This window comes from Hyla sarda, chromosome 7, assembly GCF_029499605.1.
Source record: "Hyla sarda isolate aHylSar1 chromosome 7, aHylSar1.hap1, whole genome shotgun sequence".
Lineage (NCBI taxonomy): Eukaryota > Metazoa > Chordata > Amphibia > Anura > Hylidae > Hyla > Hyla sarda.
The window spans coordinates 224,074,310-224,095,208 of NC_079195.1; the positions used below are offsets into that span (position 1 = coordinate 224,074,310).

At 39.9% G+C, this 20,899-nt stretch overlaps 1 protein-coding gene across 1 annotated transcript in view; it reads right to left on the bottom strand.

The window, feature by feature from the left end:
• ROR1 (receptor tyrosine kinase like orphan receptor 1) overlaps positions 1-8,174 on the bottom strand; it is a 318,627-nt gene extending 310,453 nt beyond the window's left edge. The window contains exon 1 of the mRNA XM_056532850.1: positions 7,350-8,174. Within this exon, the coding sequence (XP_056388825.1) occupies positions 7,350-7,434 (85 nt within the window). The 5' untranslated portion in view covers positions 7,435-8,174. The remainder of the gene's footprint in view (positions 1-7,349) is intronic.
• Positions 8,175-20,899: the final 12,725 nt, after the last annotated feature.

The window sequence follows — 20,899 nt, forward strand, 5'->3', positions numbered from 1 at the left end:
CTCTGATAAAGTAAATAAATAATAATCTGAGGCAGACAGAGGGGGGCGAGAAAAACCTTGTCAGAAAAACATGGCGGCCAGAACATCTGCCATACGGAACAAAGCAATATGGCAACATTGTAACAAATGTATCAACATCTAGAATTCCCTAACCTGGGCTGGTGGTGGAACCACAACTCCAATCGTGCCCAAACTTTATAAGATATATACATATATATATATATATATATATATATATATTTATTTTTATTTATTTATATATTTATTTATATATATATATATATATATATATTTATTTATATATATATATATATGTACAAATCGCAACATATCAATATTTAGCAACAATTAATGTTATATAAGCATTAAAACAATAAAACCTTGCTGGCTGTGCCAGACACATGACCGCTAGACCTCGCAAGCTCTTTAGCCAAGGCCTCAACCCAAAAAATAAAAAAATAAATTAAAAAACTAAAACCTCATCTTCGAAAACCAGGTACATAAATAACACGACACCTTTATTACAGCAATTACATAGAAATGCTCATCGCTAGATGAATGTATCCCAGGGCCCCCGGGGCGTCTGCAGTCTGGAGCCCAGGTCGCAACAAGTTAACGTTTCGACGTAATCGCGGCGCGTTATTATTAATCACAGACAGCGTAAGGCGTGATGGGGATGTAGAATGTCCGATTCTGCGCGCATGGCATCGCTGTGTATCATTGGTGGGGTCTGTGAATGGGCACATCTCCAATACCTGTGCTTCTATATGACGCTCCGGGCATGCTGGGAGTTGTAGTTTTGCAACAGCTGGAGGCACCCTGGTTGGGAAACACTGGACAGAATAATCGCCTCCAATACATGTGCTTCTCTAAAAACTAAGTGGGTGTCCCCAGCTGTTGTAAAACTACAACTCCCAGCATGCCCGGACAGCCGTTGGCTGTCCGGCATGCTGGGAGTTGTAGTTTTGCAACAGCTGGAGGCAGCCTTGTTGGGAAACACTGGACAAAGTAATCATCTTCAATACATTTACTTCTATATGAGACTAAGGTAGTGTTTCCCAACCAGGGTGTCTCCAGCTGTTACAAAACTACAACTCCCAGCATGCTCCCCTCCAATTAATGTGAAAATCCTCTACTACTATATGTACGTGATTGTCCCCAAAATTATCATCATGTGACTGATTCTATAAAGACAGTACGGCTAAGTATATGACCCCCTACATACGACCCACAACTTTATGAATGGCCCCCTTTTATATGAATGGCCCCCTCTAATATGAATGGCCCCCTCTAATATGAATGGCCCCCTTTTATATGAATGGCCCCCTCTAATATGAATGGCCCCCTCTAATATGAATGGCTCCCTTTTATATGAATGGCCCCTCTAATATGAATGGCCCCCTCTAATATGAATGGCCCCCTTTTATATGAATGGCCCCTCTAATATGAATGGCCCCTCTAATATGAATGGCCCCTCTAATATGAATGGCCCCCTCTAATATGAATGGCCCCCTCTAATATGAATGGCACCTCTAATATGAATGGCCCCCTCTAATATGAATGGCCCCCTCTAATATGAATGACCCCTCTAATATGAATGGCCCCCTCTAATATGAATGACCCCTCTAATATGAATGACCCCTCTAATATGAATGGCCCCTCTAATATGAATGACCCCCTCTAATATGAATGCCCCCCTAATATGAATGGCCCCCATTAATATGAACGACCCGCTCTAATATGAATGGCCCCTACTAATATGAATGGCCCCCTCTAATATGACTGGCCCCTTTAATATGAATGACCCCCTCTAATATGAATGGCCCCTTTAATATGAATGGCCCCCATTAATATGAATGACCCGCTCTAATATGAATGGCCCCCACTAATATGAATGGCACCTCTAATATGAATGACCCCCTCTAATATGAATGACCCCCTCTAATATGAATGGCCCCTCTAATATGAATGGCCCCTCTAATATGAATGACCCCTCTAATATGAATGACCCCTCTAATATGAATGAACCCCTCTAATATGAATGAACCCCTCTAATATGAATGAACCCCTCTAATATGAATGGCCCCCTTTTATATGAATGGCCCCTCTAATATGAATGACCCCTCTAATATGAATGGCCCCTCTAATATGAATGGCCCCTCTAATATGAATGACCCCTCTAATATGAATGGCCCCTCTAATATGAATGACCCCCTCTAATATGAATGGCCCCTCTAATATGAATGGCCCCTCTAATATGAATGACCCCTCTAATATGAATGACCCCTCTAATATGAATGAACCCCTCTAATATGAATGAACCCCTCTAATATGAATGAACCCCTCTAATATGAATGGCCCCCTTTTATATGAATGGCCCCTCTAATATGAATGACCCCTCTAATATGAATGGCCCCTCTAATATGAATGGCCCCTCTAATATGAATGACCCCTCTAATATGAATGGCCCCTCTAATATGAATGGCCCCCTCTAATATGAATGCCCCCCTCTAATATGAATGCCCCCCTCTAATATGAATGGCCCCCTCTAATATGAATGGCCCCCTCTAATATGAATGCCCCCCTCTAATATGAATGGCCCCAACTCTATGGCAGTGTAATTCTAAATATGAACCCCTATGTCTTATTGTATGACTGACCACTCACCTTCTAGAAATATTTTATATGTAAGTGACCCCCTATGTCTCATCATGTGACTGCTTCGTGTGAGAGGCCCCCTATATCGCCAATCATGTCTGACCCCTTTACTATAAGTTTATATGAACATGACCCCTTCATGTCCAGTCATCACGGACTCTTTACTATAGAGTTATATGTGATTGGCCCCCACATGACTGATCATTATACTATAGGTTCCTAAATTAATGGCCCCCACATGACTGATCATTCTACTATAGGTTCCTAAATTAATGGCCCCCACATGACTGATTATTCTACTATAGGTTCCTAAATGAATGACCCTCACATGACTGATCATTTTACTATAGGTTCCTAAATTAATGGCCCCCACATGACTGATCATTATACTATAGGTTCCTAAATTAATGGCCCCCACATGACTGATCATTATACTATAGGTTCCTAAATGAATGACCCTCACATGACTGATCATTATACTATAGGTTCCTAAATTAATGGCCCCCACATGACTGATCATTCTCCTATAGGTTCCTAAATTAATGGCCCCCACATGACTGATCATTATACTATAGGTTCCTAAATTAATGGCCCCCACATGACTGATCATTATACTATAGGTTCCTAAATTAATGGCCCCCACATGACTGATCATTATACTATAGGTTCCTAAATTAATGGCCCCCACATGACTGATCATTATACTATAGGTTCCTAAATTAATGGCCCCCACATGACTGATCATTATACTATAGGTTCCTAAATTAATGGCCCCCACATGACTGATCATTATACTATAGGTTCCTAAATTAATGGCCCCCACATGACTGATCATTATACTATAGGTTCCTAAATTAATGGCCCCCACATGACTGATCATTCTACTATAGGTTCCTAAATTAATGGCCCCCACATGACTGATTATTCTACTATAGGTTCCTAAATGAATGACCCTCACATGACTGATCATTTTACTATAGGTTCCTAAATTAATGGCCCCCACATGACTGATCATTATACTATAGGTTCCTAAATTAATGGCCCCCACATGACTGATCATTATACTATAGGTTCCTAAATGAATGACCCTCACATGACTGATCATTATACTATAGGTTCCTAAATTAATGGCCCCCACATGACTGATCATTCTCCTATAGGTTCCTAAATTAATGGCCCCCACATGACTGATCATTATACTATAGGTTCCTAAATTAATGGCCCCCACATGACTGATCATTATACTATAGGTTCCTAAATTAATGGCCCCCACATGACTGATCATTATACTATAGGTTCCTAAATTAATGGCCCCCACATGACTGATCATTATACTATAGGTTCCTAAATTAATGGCCCCCACATGACTGATCATTATACTATAGGTTCCTAAATGAATGGCCCCCACAAGACTGATCATTATACTATAGGTTCCTAAATTAATGGCCCCCACATGACTAATCATTATACTATAGGTTCCTAAATTAATGGCCCCCACATGACTGATCATTCTACTATAGGTTCCTAAATTAATGGCCCCCACATGACTAATCATTATACTATAGGTTCCTAAATGAATGGCCCCCACATGACTGATCATTCTACTATAGGTTCCTAAATTAATGGCCCCCACATGACTAATCATTATACTATAGGTTCCTAAATTAATGGCCCCCACATGACTAATCATTATACTATAGGTTCCTAAATTAATGGCCCCCACATGACTAATCATTATACTATAGGTTCCTAAATTAATGGCCCCCACATGACTGATCATTATACTATAGGTTCCTAAATTAATGGCCCCCACATGACTAATCATTATACTATAGGTTCCTAAATTAATGGCCCCCACATGACTAATCATTATACTATAGGTTCCTAAATTAATGGCCCCCACATGACTAATCATTATACTATAGGTTCCTAAATTAATGGCCCCCACATGACTGATCATTATACTATAGGTTCCTAAATGAATGGCCCCCACATGACTGATCATTATACTATAGGTTCCTAAATTAATGGCCCCCACATGACTAATCATTATACTATAGGTTCCTAAATTAATGGCCCCCACATGACTGATCATTCTACTATAGGTTCCTAAATTAATGGCCCCCACATGACTAATCATTATACTATAGGTTCCTAAATGAATGGCCCCCACATGACTGATCATTCTACTATAGGTTCCTAAATGAATGGCCCCCACATGACTAATCATTATACTATAGGTTCCTAAATGAATGGCCCCCACATGACTGATCATTATACTATAGGTTCCTAAATTAATGGCCCCCACATGACTAATCATTATACTATAGGTTCCTAAATTAATGGCCCCCACATGACTGATCATTATACTATAGGTTCCTAAATTAATGGCCCCCACATGACTGATCATTATACTATAGGTTCCTAAATTAATGGCCCCCACATGACTAATCATTATACTATAGGTTCCTAAATTAATGGCCCCCACATGACTAATCATTATACTATAGGTTCCTAAATTAATGGCCCCCACATGACTGATCATTATACTATAGGTTCCTAAATTAATGGCCCCCACATGACTAATCATTATACTATAGGTTCCTAAATTAATGGCCCCCACATGACTAATCATTATACTATAGGTTCCTAAATTAATGGCCCCCACATGACTAATCATTATACTATAGGTTCCTAAATTAATGGTCCCCACATGACTGACCCCTATACTATAGGGTTATAAGTAAATGACCCCCTCACATGCCCAATCGTCACTGACCCAACAGTTTCCTTCCATGTTAGTGACCCTGCACCCCCCACCCCCTCCCCATCCATGATCAGATGACTGATCCGTTTACAACAGGGTTATACAGAGAATGACCCCCACATGACTGACCCCTTTTGCCATAAATGTTTGCGTGCAGACAATGGGGGGTGCAGATATCTGAGAGCACACATTATAAGTGCAAATATATAGGTGCAGACATTATTGCAGATATTTGGGTACATACATTATTAGGGCAGATATTTGGGTACACACATTATTATTGCAGATATTTGGGTACACACTTTATTATGGCAGATATTTGGGTACACACATTATTAGGGCAGATATTTGGGTACACACATTATTAGGGCAGATATTTGGGTACACACATTATTAGGGCAGATATTTGGGTACACACATTATTAGGGCAGATATTTGGGTACACACATTATTAGGGCAGATATTTGGGTACACACATTATTAGGGCAGATATTTGGGTACACACTTTATTATTGCAGATATTTGGGTACACACTTTATTATGGCAGATATTTGGGTACACACATTATTAGGGCAGATATTTGGGTACACACTTTATTATTGCAGATATTTGGGTACACACTTTATTATGGCAGATATTTGGGTACACACATTATTAGGGCAGATATTTGGGTACACACATTATTAGGGCAGATATTTGGGTACACACATTATTAGGGCAGATATTTGGGTACACACATTATTAGGGCAGATATTTGGGTACATACATTATTAGGGCAGATATTTGGGTACACACATTATTAGGGCAGATATTTGGGTACATATATTATTAGGGAAGATATTTGGGTACACACTTTATTATGGCAGATATTTGGGTACATACATTATTATGGCAGATTTTTGGGCACATCCATTAGTATTGCACATATTCAGGGCACACATTATTATGGTAGTTTTTGGGTACACACATTATCATAGCAGATATTTGGGTACATCCATTATTACTGCACATATTCGGGTACACATTATTATGGCAGATTTTTGGGCACATCCATTATTACATATTCGGGGCACATACATTATTATGGCAGATTTTTGGGTACACCCATTAGTATGGCACATATTCGGGCACACATTATTAGGGCAGATATTTGGGCACACATTATTATGGCAGATTTTTGGGTACACCCATTAGTCTGGCACATATTTGGGCACACATTATTATGGTAGATTTTTGGGCACATCCATTATTACTGCACATATTTGGGCACACATTATTAGGGCAGATATTTGGGTACAGCCATTAGTCTGGCACATATTCGGGCACACATTATTAGGGCAGATTTTTGGGCACATCCATTAGTCTGGCACATATTCGGGCACACATTATTATGGCAGATATTTGGGTACACCCATTAGTCTGGCACATATTCGGGCACACATTATTAGGGCACATATTTGGGTACACCCATTAGTCTGGCACATATTCGGGCACACATTATTAGGGCAGATATTTGGGTACACCCATTAGTCTGGCACATATTCGGGCACACATTATTAGGGCACATATTTGGGTACACCCATTATTACTGCACATATTCGGGCACACATTATTAGGGCAGATATTTGGGTACACACATTATTATGGCAGATTTTTGGGTACACCCATTAGTATTGCACATATTCGGGCACACATTATTAGGGCAGATTTTTGGGTACACCCATTAGTCTGGCACATATTCGGGCACACATTATTAGGGCAGATTTTTGGGTACACCCATTAGTCTGGCACATATTCGGGCACACATTATTAGGGCAGATATTTGGGTACACCCATTAGTCTGGCACATATTCGGGCACACATTATTAGGGCAGATATTTGGGTACACCCATTAGTCTGGCACATATTCGGGCACAGCTCTTACCTTGGCTCCGGTGTCTCCCGATGTCCAGCAGAACAATGAGCAGCAGCCCGGGGGACCAGGCGCATCCCCGCCGGCCCCGGTACATCCCTGGGATGGTGCAGACAGTCCTCGGCAGAGCCTGGCTCCGGGTCCCTGTGGCCCCTGCTCGGGTGTGGGCAGCTGGCGGAGCTCCGGGGGCTGCTGCCCTCCTGTGTGCGGGTGAGTGTCTCTGCTCTGCGGCCGCTGCTCTCTCCTCTGCCTCCTGTAACTTTCTCAGCCCCTTCACTTGTCACTTTCCAAACTGTGCGCAGAGCGGAGGGGAGCAGTGCCGGCAGCGCCACCTGGAGGCCGACCCCCCGCACTGCAGTGTAAACAGTGATGAGTCCAGTTATGTAAATATCCAGTGTAACAATGATGTGAAGTGGAGACTGTAACACGTGACAAATAGTAACAGATCATTGTGATGGGATTGTGGAGCCCTGGACAGTGTCTTTGAATATAACATTACCATAAGACAATGTTTCCCAACAAGGGGGCCTCCAGCTGATGCAAAACTACAACTCCCAGCATGCCCAGACAGCCCTGGTTGGGAGATGTATACCTACTATATATCCTGATCCCATAGAGATAGCAGCAGCAGTATAGAGATAGAGCTGAAGGGGAGGTGTATAACTACTATATATCCTGATCCCATAGAGATAGCAGCAGTATACAGATAGAGCTGGAGGGGAGGTGTATAACTACTATATATCCTGATCCCATAGAGATAGCAGCAGCAGTATACAGATAGAGCTGGAGGGGAGGTGTATAACTACTATATATCCTAATCCCATAGAGATAGCAGCAGTATACAGATAGAGCTGGAGTGGAGGTGTATAGCTACTATATCCTGATCCCATAGAGATAGCAACAGTATACAGATAGAGCTGGAGGGGAGATTTATAACTACTATATATCCTGATCTCATAGATATATCAGCAGCAGTATACAGATAGAGCTGGAAGGGAGGAGTATAACTACTATATATCCTGATCCCATAGAGATAGCAGCAGTATACAGATAGAGCTGGAGGGGAGGTATATAACTACTATATATCCTGATCTCATAGATATATCAGCAGCAGTATACAGATACAGCTGGAGGGGAGGTGTATAACTACTATATATCCTGATCCCATAGAGATAGCAGCAGTACACAGATAGAGTTGAAGGGGAGGTGTATTCCTACTATATATCCTGATCCCATAGATATATCAGCAGCAGTATACAGATAGAGCTGAAGGGGAGGTGTATAACTAATATATATCCTGATCGCATAGATATATCAGCAGCAGTATACAGATAGAGCTGGAGGGGAGGTGTATAACTACTATATATCCTGATCCCATAGAGATAGCAGCAGCAGTATACAGATTGAGCTGGAGGGGAGGTATATAACTACTATATATCCTGATACCATAGATAAAGCAGCAGTATACAGAAAGAGCTGGAGGGGAGGTGTATAACTGCTATATATCTTGATCCCATAGAGATAGCAGCTGTATACAGATAGAGCTGGAGGGGAGGTGTATAACTACTGTACATCCTGATCCTATAGAGACAGCAGCAGTATACAGATAGAGCTGGAGGGGAGGTGTATAACTACTATACATCCTGATCCCATAGAGATGGCAGCAGCAGTATACAGATAGAGCTGAAGGGGAAGTGATTGATTTTCTGTGGGTCAGGTTGGTGATCACATGACCCAGTTACAATAATGGAACGCATGAATACATCTGTGCTGGAATGAAACAGATGACACTGTAGCTAGTGATCGTGAAGGTGCGTGATATGAGCAAAAGTAACGCGCCTAGAGTGCTCCTTTAATAGCTAAAGCAACATGGCAGAATGGACAATCACTCTGGGCCCAGTATTCATAGGAGCAACTGAAACCGTGCAGGTTTATTTAGCTTTGTGTGGTGGTATTATTTATTTATTACTACACATAAATTATAGTATTAAATATAAACTATAGGACAGCATTGAGTGCATTTTTAAGAGAATACTATTAAGATAGAAAATATTTTATTTGGCACTATATGGTGGTATGATGATATTATGTGGGCTGTATATGGCAGGATTATCTTGGCACTGTATGGTGATATGATGATATAATCTGGGCTGTATATGGCAGGATTATCTTGGCACTATATGGTGGTATGATGATATTATGTGGGCTGTATATGGCAGGATTATTTTGGCACTGTATGGTGATATGATGATATAATCTGGGCTGTATATGGCAGGATTATCTTGGCACTATATGGTGGTATGATGATATTATGTGGGCTGTATATGGCAGGATTATCTTGGCACTGTATGGTGGTATCATGATATTATGTGGGCTGTATATGGCAGGATTATCTTGGCACTGTATGGTGGTATGATGATATTATGTGGGCTGTATATGGCAGGATTATCTTGGCACTATATGGTGGTATGATGATATTATGTGGGCTGTATATGGCAGGATTATCTTGGCACTGTATGGTGGTATCATGATATTATGTGGGCTGTATATGGCAGGATTATCTTGGCACTATATGGTGGTATGATGATATTATGTGGGCTGTATATGGCAGGATTATCTTGGCACTGTATGGTGATATGATGATATTATGTGGGCTGTATATAGCAGGATTATCTTGGCACTGTATGGTGGTATCATGATATTATGTGGGCTGTATATGGCAGGGTTATCTTGGCACTATATGATGGTATAATGATATTATGTGGGCTGTATATGGCAGGATGAGCTTGGCACTATATGGGGGTATGATGATATTATGTGGGCTGTATATGACAGGATTACCTTTGCACTATATGGTGGTATGATGATATTATGTGGGCTGTATATGGCAGGATTATCTTGGCACTGTATGGTGGTATGATGATATTATGTGAGCTGTATATGGCAGGATTACCTTGGCACTATATGGTGGTATGATGATATTATGTGGGCTGTATATGGCAGGATTATCTTGGCACTGTATGGTGGTATGATGATATTATGTGGGCTGTATATGGCAGGATTACCTTGGCACTATATGGTGGTATGATGATATTATGTGGGCTGTATATGGCAGGATTATCTTGGCACTGTATGGTGGTATCATGATATTATGTGGGCTGTATATGGCAGGATTATCTTGGCACTGTATGGTGGTATCATGATGTGTGGGCTGTATATGGCAGGATTATCTTGGCACTGGATGGTGGTATGATGATATTATGTGGGCTGTATATGGCAGGATTATCTTGGCACTATATGATGGTATAATGATATTATGTGGGCTGTATATGGCAGGATGAGCTTGGCACTATATGGGGGTATGATGATATTATGTGGGCTGTATATGACAGGATTACCTTTGCACTATATGGTGGTATGATGATATTATGTGGGCTGTATATGGCAGGATTATCTTGGCACTGTATGGTGGTATGATGATATTATGTGAGCTGTATATGGCAGGATTACCTTGGCACTATATGGTGGTATGATGATATTATGTGGGCTGTATATGGCAGGATTATCTTGGCACTGTATGGTGGTATGATGATATTATGTGGGCTGTATATGGCAGGATTACCTTGGCACTATATGGTGGTATGATGATATTATGTGGGCTGTATATGGCAGGATTATCTTGGCACTGTATGGTGGTATCATGATATTATGTGGGCTGTATATGGCAGGATTATCTTGGCACTGTATGGTGGTATCATGATATGTGGGCTGTATATGGCAGGATTATCTTGGCACTGGATGGTGGTATGATGATATTATGTGGGCAGTATATGACAGGATTACCTTGGCACTATATGGCAGTATAATGACATTATGTGGGCTGTATATTACAGGATTACCTTGGCACTGTATGGTGGTATGATGATATCATGTGGGCTGTATATGGCAGGATTACCTTGGCACTATATGGTGGTATAATGATATATGGCAGGATTATCTTGGCACTGTATGGTGGTATGATGAAATTTTGGTCCTAATTTCAGGTTGTTGTTTTTTCTATGGGGCCATGTTCACACACAGTATGTTCTTGTTATGGTCCATTCTTTATCCTGTAAATCCTGTTATCACAGTCACCAGGTGACACCGGCCCCAAATCTTTACATCACATTGTGAGGTGACAGCGGATCAGAGATCGTATATACACAGATGGTTTACTGATCCCTGTGACCTCCCAGACATAGAGTCACTGTATATATATGTATAGTCACTGTATATATAGACACTGTACATATACTTAATATATATGTATAGTCACTGTATATGTAGTCACTGTACATATACTGTATATATATATATATTGTCACTGTATATATAGTCACTGTACATATACTGTATATATATAGTCACTGTATATATACTCTCTGTACATATATAGTATATATAGTCACTGTATATATAGTCACTGTATATATAGTCACAATATATATAGTCACTGAACATATACTATATATATAGTCACTGTACATATACTGTATATATAGTCACTGTACATATACTGTATATATAGTCACTGCACATATACTATATATATAGTCACTGTACATATACTGTATATATAGTCAGTGTATATATAGTCACAACATATAGTCACTGTATATATAGTCACTGTACATATACTGTATATATAGTCACTGTATATATACTGTATATCTAGTCACAGTATATATAATCACTATTTATATAGTCACTGTACATATACTGTATATATATAGTCACTGTATATATATATATAGTCACTGTACATATACTGTATATATATAGTCACAGTACATATAATCACTGTGTATATAGTCACTGTACATATACTTTATATATATTCACTGTACATATACTGTGTGTGTGTATATATATATATATATAAATATATATATAGTCACTGTACATATACTGTATATATATAGTCACTGTATATATATTCACAGTATATATAATCACTGTACATATAGTCACTGTACATATACTGTATATATATATATATAGTCACTGTATATATATATATAGTCACTGTACATATACTGTATATATATATATATATATATATAGTCACTGTATATATATATAGTCACTGTACATATACTGTATATATATATAGTCACAGTACATATAATCACTGTGTATATAGTCACTGTACATATACTATATATATATAGTCACTGTATATATATTCACAGTACATATAGTCACTGTACATATACTGTATATATATATATATATAGTCACTGTATATATACTGTATATATAGAGTCACTGTACATATACTGTATATATATATATATTCACTGTATATATTCTGTGTATATATATATATATATATATATATATATATATATATATAGTAACTGTACATATACTGTGTATATATATATATGGGGGAAGAGTTATCAAAACCGTTGCAAAGGAAAAGTTGCCCAGTTGCCCATAGCAACTAATCAGATCACTTCTTTCATTTTGCAGAGACCTTGTTAAAAATGAAAGCAGCGATCTGATTGGTTGCTATGGGCAACTGGGCCACTTTTCCTCTGCACAGGTTTTGATAAATCTCCCCCATACTGTATATATATATAGTCACTGTACATATACTGTATATATATATATATATATATATATATATATATATATATATATATGTATGTAGTCGCTGTACATATAGGGGAAGAGTTATCAAAACCTGTGCAAAGGAAAAATTGCCCATTTGCCCATAGCAACCAATCAGATTGCTTCTTTCATTTTGCAGAGGCCTTGTTAAAAATGAAAGCAGCGATCTGATTGGTTGCTATGGGCAACTGGGCCACTTTTCCTCTGCACAGGTTTTGATAAATCTGCCCCATACTGTATATATAGAGTCACTGTATATATAGTCACTGTACATATACTGTATATATATAGTCACTGTACATATACTGTATATATATATATATATATATATATATATATATATATAGTTACTGTATATTTAGTCACAATATATATAGTCACTGTATATATAGTCACTGTACATATAATGTATATAGTCACTGTATATATATTCACAGTATACATAATCACTGTATACATAGTCAAAATACATATACTGTATATATAGTCACTGTGCATATACTGTGTGTATATATAGTCACAATATATAATCACTGTATATATAGTCACTGTACATACACTGTTTATATGGTCACTATATATATATATATATATATATATAATCACTGTATATATGCTCACTGTACATATGCTGTATATATATATATATAGTCACTGTACATATACTGTATATATATATATATATATATATATATATATACACACACACACACACACACATACACTGTATATTTAGTCACAATATATATAGTCACTGTACAAATACTGTATATATAGTCACTCTTTATAGTCACAATATATATATAATAACTGTATATTGTCACTGTACATATACTGTATATATATATATATATATAGTCACTGTATATATAGTCACTGTAAATATACTGTATATATATAGTCACTGTACAAATACTGTATATATATAGTCACTCTATATATAGTCACAATATGTATAATCACTGTATATATAGTCACTGTACATATACTGTACATATATAGTCACTGCATATTTAGTCACAAAATAAAGTCACTGTATATATAGTCACTGTACAAATACTGTATATATATATATAGTCACTGTATTCATGGTCATTGTACATATACTGTATAGATATATATAGTCACTGTACATATACTGTATATATATTCACAGTATATATATTCACTGTATATATAGTCACTGTACATATACTGTATATACAGTACAGACCAAAAGTTTGGACACCTTCTCATTCAGAGTTTTCTTTATTTTCATGACTATGAAAATTGTAGATTCACAATGAAGGCATCAAAACTATGAATTAACACATGTGGGATTATATACATAACAAAAAAGTGTGAAACAACTGAAAATATGTCATATTCTAGGTTCTTAAAAGTAGCCACCTTTTGGTTTGATTACTGCTTTGCAAACTCTTGGCATTCTCTTGTTGAGATTCAAGAGGTAGTCACCTGAAATGGTTTTCACTTCACAGGTGTGCTGGTGTGGAGGAGGTGGTGTGCTGGTGTGGAGGAGGAGGTGTGCTGGTGTGGAGGAGGAGGTGTGATGGTGTGGGGGAGGAGGTGTGCTGGTGTGGAGGAGGAGGTGTGCTGGTGTGGAGGAGGAGGTGTGCTGGTGTGGAGGAGGAGGTGTGCTGGTGTGGAGGAGGAGGTGTGCTGGTGTGGGGGAGGAGGTGTGCTGGTGTGGAGGAGGAGGTGTGCTGGTGTGGGGGAGGAGGTGTGCTGGTGTGGAGGAGGAGGTGTGCTGGTGTGGAGGAGGAGGTGTGCTGGTGTGGAGGAGGAGGTGTGCTGGTGTGGAGGAGGAGGTGTGCTGGTGTGGAGGAGGAGGTGTGCTGGTGTGGGGGAGGAGGTGTGCTGGTGTGGAGGAGGAGGTGTGCTGGTGTGGGGGAGGAGGTGTGCTGGTGTGGAGGAGGAGGTGTGCTGGTGTGGAGGAGGAGGTGTGCTGGTGTGGAGGAGGAGGTGTGCTGGTGTGGAGGAGGAGGTGTGATGGTGTGGGAGGCTTTGCTGGTGACACTGTTGGGGATTTATTCAAAATTGAAGGCATACTGAACCAGCATGGCTACCACAGCATCTTGCGGCGGCTGCTATTCCATCCGGTTTGCGTTTAGTTGGACCATCATTTATTTTTCAACAGGACAATGACCACAAACACCCATCCAGGCTGTGTAAGGACTATGTGACCAAGAAGGGAAGTGATGGGGTGCTGCGCCAGATGACCTGGCCTCAATAGTCACCGGACCTGAACCCAATCGAGATGGTTTGGGGTGAGCTGGACTGCAGAGTGAAGGCAAAAAGGGCCAACAAGTGCTAAGCATCTCTGGGAACTCCTTCAAGACTGTTGGAAGACCATTTCAGGTGACTACCTCTTCAAGCTCATCAAGAGAATGAGTGCAAAGCAGTAATCAAAGCAAAAGGTGGCTAGAACCTAGAATATGACATATTTTTACACTTTTTTGTTATGTATATAATCCCACATGTGTTAATTCATAGTTTTGATGCCTTCAGTGTGAATCTACAATATTCATAGTCATGAAAATAAAGCAAACTCTGAATGAGAAGGTGTCCAAACTTTTGGTCTGTACTGTGTATATATATATATATATATATATATATATATATATAAGTCACTGTACATATACTGTATATATATATATATATATATATATATATATATATAGTCACTGTAAATATACTGTGTATATATATATTCACAGTATATATAATCACTGTATATATGGTCACTGTACATGTACTGTATATACATAGTCACTGTATATATGATCACTGTACATATACTGTATATATATGGGCACTGTATAAGCCTGAAGATGGTGGTGTGAGACTACCAAAACGTAGCATTTTTGTATTTCTTGCTAAGGGTGGAATAAAATCACTTTTCGCACTGTAGACACTTTTTTGTGTGCTGCGGTTTTTCTACTCTATTGCAGTTGAAGTCCCTAACCAAGCCTCCTATGACTGCGTGCACCTACTTATTTTTATTTGCTATCTGGCGGATGTGCTGCTTCTTTGGACTTTTAAATAAATAGATAGATAGATTGAAAATGGCGGCATGAGGCTGCTGAAACGTAGCTGTACTTTGTACTTTGTGATGGAATAAACACATCCAGTTTTTTGCACTTTACCTTTGTGTGCTGTAGGACATCCAAGGCACCTTATATACACCTGATAGAGGTGGGTGGGATGCAAGAGCCAACCTCCATGTTGAGTGGCTACCTCCATGTTGGCTCCTGCACCCCACACCCCTCTTAGGTGTATATAAGGTGCCTAGGATGTTTCATATCCTGCAATGCCTGCTGAGCTGTTCACACAGAGGCATATTCATAGTGTAGGGTCCATCCCAAAATGAGGTCACCTTACCGTGGTGGGACGGTCCAAGCTATTTGGCCGCCAAATTTGCAAGCTAAGTACCTCACTGTTTCATAATTTGATATTTTCATTTGTTGCACTACAGCTGTATAGCTTTTCATGTTTTATCTATATACTCATGTTTCATCTATATACTCATGTTTTATCTATATCTTTGTGCTAGCAGTGTGTTGCTGTATTCTCCTGTTGCTAGATAGATAGATAAATAGATAGATAGATATGAGATAGATATGAGATAGATAGATATGAGATAGATAGATAGATATGAGATAGATAGATATGAGATAGATAGATAGATATGAGATAGATAGTTAGATATGAGATAGATAGATATGAGATGAGATAGATAGATATGAGATAGATAGCTAGAGATAGATATATATTAGATTGATAGATAGATAGATAGATATGAGAGATAGATATGAGATAGATAGATAGATAGATATGAGATAGATAGAGATAGATATGAGATAGATATGAGATAGAAAGATAGATAGACATGAGATGGATAGATAGATATGAGATAGATAGATATGAGATAGATAGATATGAGATACATAGATATGAGATACATAGATAGATAGATAGAGATAGATAGATATGAGATAGACAGATTGATATGAGATAGATAGATATGAGATAGATAGATAGATATGAGGTGGATAGATAGATATGAGATAGATAGATAGATATGTGATAGATAGATAGATATGAGATAGAGAGATAGATAGGTATGAGATAGATAGATATGAGATAGAAAGATAGATATGTGATAGAAAGATATGAGATAGATATCTCATATGTCCGGAATCGCCGCAGATTGCCGACATGGGGGGGGGGGCTTATTATCAGGACCCCCCTTGGCTTGCTGAATGATTTTAGCAGGCATCCCACTCCAGTCCTCGCGCGGTGATTACCGAAATTCCCACTGGCATACAGGTAACCCCTGGGTCCTTAAGTGGTTAAAGAATTTAAAGAAATTATAGTGGAAAATAAGTATTTTTTCACCTACAAACAAGTAAGATTTCTGGCTCTCGCAGACCTGTAACTTAAGAGTCTCCTCTGTCCTCCACTCATTACCTGTATTAATGGCTCCTGTTTGAACTTGTTATCAGTATAAAAGACACCTGTCCACAACCTCAAACAGTCACACTGTAAACTCCACTATGGCCAAGACCAAAGAGCTGTCGAAGGACACCAGAAACAAAATTGTAGACCTGCACCAAGCTGGGAAGACTGAATCTGCAATAAGCAAGCAGCTTGGTGTGAAGAAATCAACTCTGGGGGGCAATTATTAGAAAATGGAAGACATACAAGACCACTGAGATCTCACCCTGTGGTGTCAAAATGATCACAAGAACAGTGAGCAAAAATCCCAGAACCACATGGGGGACCTAGTGAATGACCTGCAGAGAGCTGGGACCAAAGTAACAAAGGCTATCATCAGTAACACACTACACCGCCAGGGACTCAAATCATTCAGTGCCAGACGTGTCCCCCCTGCTTAAGCCAGTACATGTCAGGGCCCGTCTGCAGTTTTCTAGAGAGAATTTGGATGATCCTGAAGAGGATTGTGAGAATGTCATATGTTCAGATGAAACCAAAGTAGAACGTTTTGGTAAAAACTCAATTCGTCGTGTTTGGAGGAGAAAGAATGCTGAGTTGGATCCAAAGAACACCATACCTACTGTGAAGCATGGGGGTGGAAACATCATGCTTTGGGGCTGTTTTTCTGCTAGGGGACCAGGACGACTAATCCGTGTAAAGGAAAGAATGAATGGGGCCATGTATTGTGAGATTTTGAGTGAAAACCTCCTTCCATCAGCAAGGGCATTGAAGATGAAACGTGGCTGGGTCTTTCAGCATGACAATGATCCCAAACACACGAAGGAGTGGCTTCATAAGAAGCATTTCAAGGTCCTGGAGTGGCCTAGCCAGTCTCCAGATCTCAACCCCGTAGAAAACCTTTGGAGGGAGTTGAAAGTCCGTGTTGCCCAGCAACTGCCCCAAAACATCACTGCTCTAGAGGAGATCTGCATGGAGGAATGTGCCAAAATACCAGCAACAGTGTGTGAGAACCTTGTGAAGACAGAAAACGTTTGACCTCTGTCATTGCCAACAAAGGGAATATAACAAAGTATTGAGATGAACTTTTCTTATTGACCAAATACTTATTTTCCACCATAATTTGCAAATAGATTTAATGGATGTTTTTTCTCATTCTGTCTCTCATAGTTGAGGTTATAACCTATGATGACAATTACAGCCTCTCATCTTTATAAGTGGGAGAACTTGCACAATTGGTGGCTGACTAAATACTTTTTTGCCCCACTGTAGATATGAGATAGATAGATAGATAGATATGAGACGGATAGATATGAGATAGATATGAGATAGATAGATATGATATAGATAGATATGAGATAGATATGAGATAGATAGATATGAGATAGATATGAGATAGATATGAGAAACATAGATATGATATAGATAGATAGATATGAGATAGATATGAGATAGATATGAGATAGATAGATAGATATGATATAGATAGATAGATATGAGATAGATAGATATGAGATAGATATGAGATAGATATGAGATAGATATGAGATAGGTAGATATGATAGATAGATAGATATGAGATAGATAGATAGATATGATATAGATAGATATGAGATAGATAGATATTAGATAGATATGAGATAGATAGATATGCGATAGATATGAGATAGATATATGAGATAGATATGAGATAGATAGATATGAGATCGATGGATAGATATGAGATAGATAGATATGAGATAGATAGATAGATATGATAGATAGATATGAGATAGATAGATAGATATGAGATAAATGGATATGAGATAGATAGATATGAGATAGAGATAGATAGATAGTCTTGTTAGTTACAGTCTATAGCTGTATGAATCTGTAGCAGTGTGTGCAGTATGTAGTGTGTGCAGTGTGTGGTGTATGCGCTGTATGTAGTACGTATGCAGTATGCTGTTTGTGCAGTGTGCGGTGTGTGGCGTATGCAGTATGCCGTGTGTGGTCTATGTGGTGTGTGGTGTATGCGGTGTGTGCGGTGTATGCGGTGTGTGCGGTGTGTGGTGTATGCGGTGTCTGCGGTGTGTGGTGTATGCGGTGTGTGGTGTATGCGGTGTGTGGTGTATGCGGTGTGTGGCGTATGCAGTATGCGTTGTGTGGTGTATGCGGTGTGTGGTGTATGCGGTGTGTGGTGTATGCGGTGTCTGCGGTGTGTGGTGTATGCGGTGTGTGGTGTATGCGGTGTCTGCGGTGTGTGGTGTATGCGGTGTGTTGTGTATGCGGTGTCTGCGGTGTGTGGTGTATGCGGTGTGTTGTGTATGCGGTGTCTGCGGTGTGTGGTGTATGCGGTGTGTGGTGTCTGCGGTGTCTGCGGTGTGTGGTGTATGCGATGTGTGGTGTATGTAGTTTGTGCAGTGTGTGGTGTGTGTAATGTGAGCAGTATGTAGAGTGTGCAGTGTGCAGTGTATGCAGTATGCCGTGTGTGCAGTGTGCAGTGTGCGGTGTATGCAGTATGCCGTGTGTGCAGTGTGCGGTGTGTGGTGTGTGCAGTAAGTAGAGTGTGCAGTGCGTGGTGTATGCAGTATGCCGTGTGTGCCGTATGCAGTGTGTGGTGTATGCAGTATGCCGTGTGTGCAGTGTGCGGTGTGTGGTATATACAGTAAGTAGAGTGTGCAGTGTGTGGTGTATGCAGTATGTAAAGTGTGCAGTGTGTGCCATATGCAGTGTTTGCAGTATGTGGTGTTTGCAGTATCTAGTGTGTGTGGTGTATGCAGTATGTAGTGTGTGCAGTGTGTGGTGTATGCGGTATGTAGTGTGTGTGCAGTGTGTGGTGTATGCAGTATGCCGTGTTTGCTGTGTGCAGTATGCCGTGTGTGCGGTGTATGCAGTATGTAGAGTGTGCTGTGTATGCGGTGTGTGCAGTGTGCGGTGTATGCCGTATGCGGTGTGTGCAGTGTGCGGTGTGTGGTGTATGCAGTATGTAGAGTGTGCGGTGTGTGGTGTATGCAGTGTGCAGTGTGTGCAGTGTGCGGAGTGTGCAGTGTGTGGTGTATGCAGTGTGCAGTATGCCGTGTGTGCAGTATGCCGTGTGTGCAGTGTGCGGTGTGTGCACTGTGCGGTGTGTGGTGTATGCAGTGTGCAGTGTGTGCAGTGTGCGGTGTATGCAGTGTGTGGTGTATGCAGTATGCCGTGTGTGCAGTGTATGCAGTATGTAGAGTGTGCGGTGTGTGGTGTATGCAGTGTGCAGTGTGTGCAGTGTGCGGAGTGTGCAGTGTGTGGTGTATGCAGTGTGCAGTGTGTGCAGTATGCCGTGTGTGCAGTATGCCGTGTGTGCAGTGTGCGGTGTGTGCACTGTGCGGTGTGTGGTGTGTGCAGTGTGTGCAGTGTGCGGTGTATGCAGTGTGTGGTGTATGCAGTATGCCGTGTGTGCAGTGTATGCAGTATGTACAGTGTGCGGTGTGTGG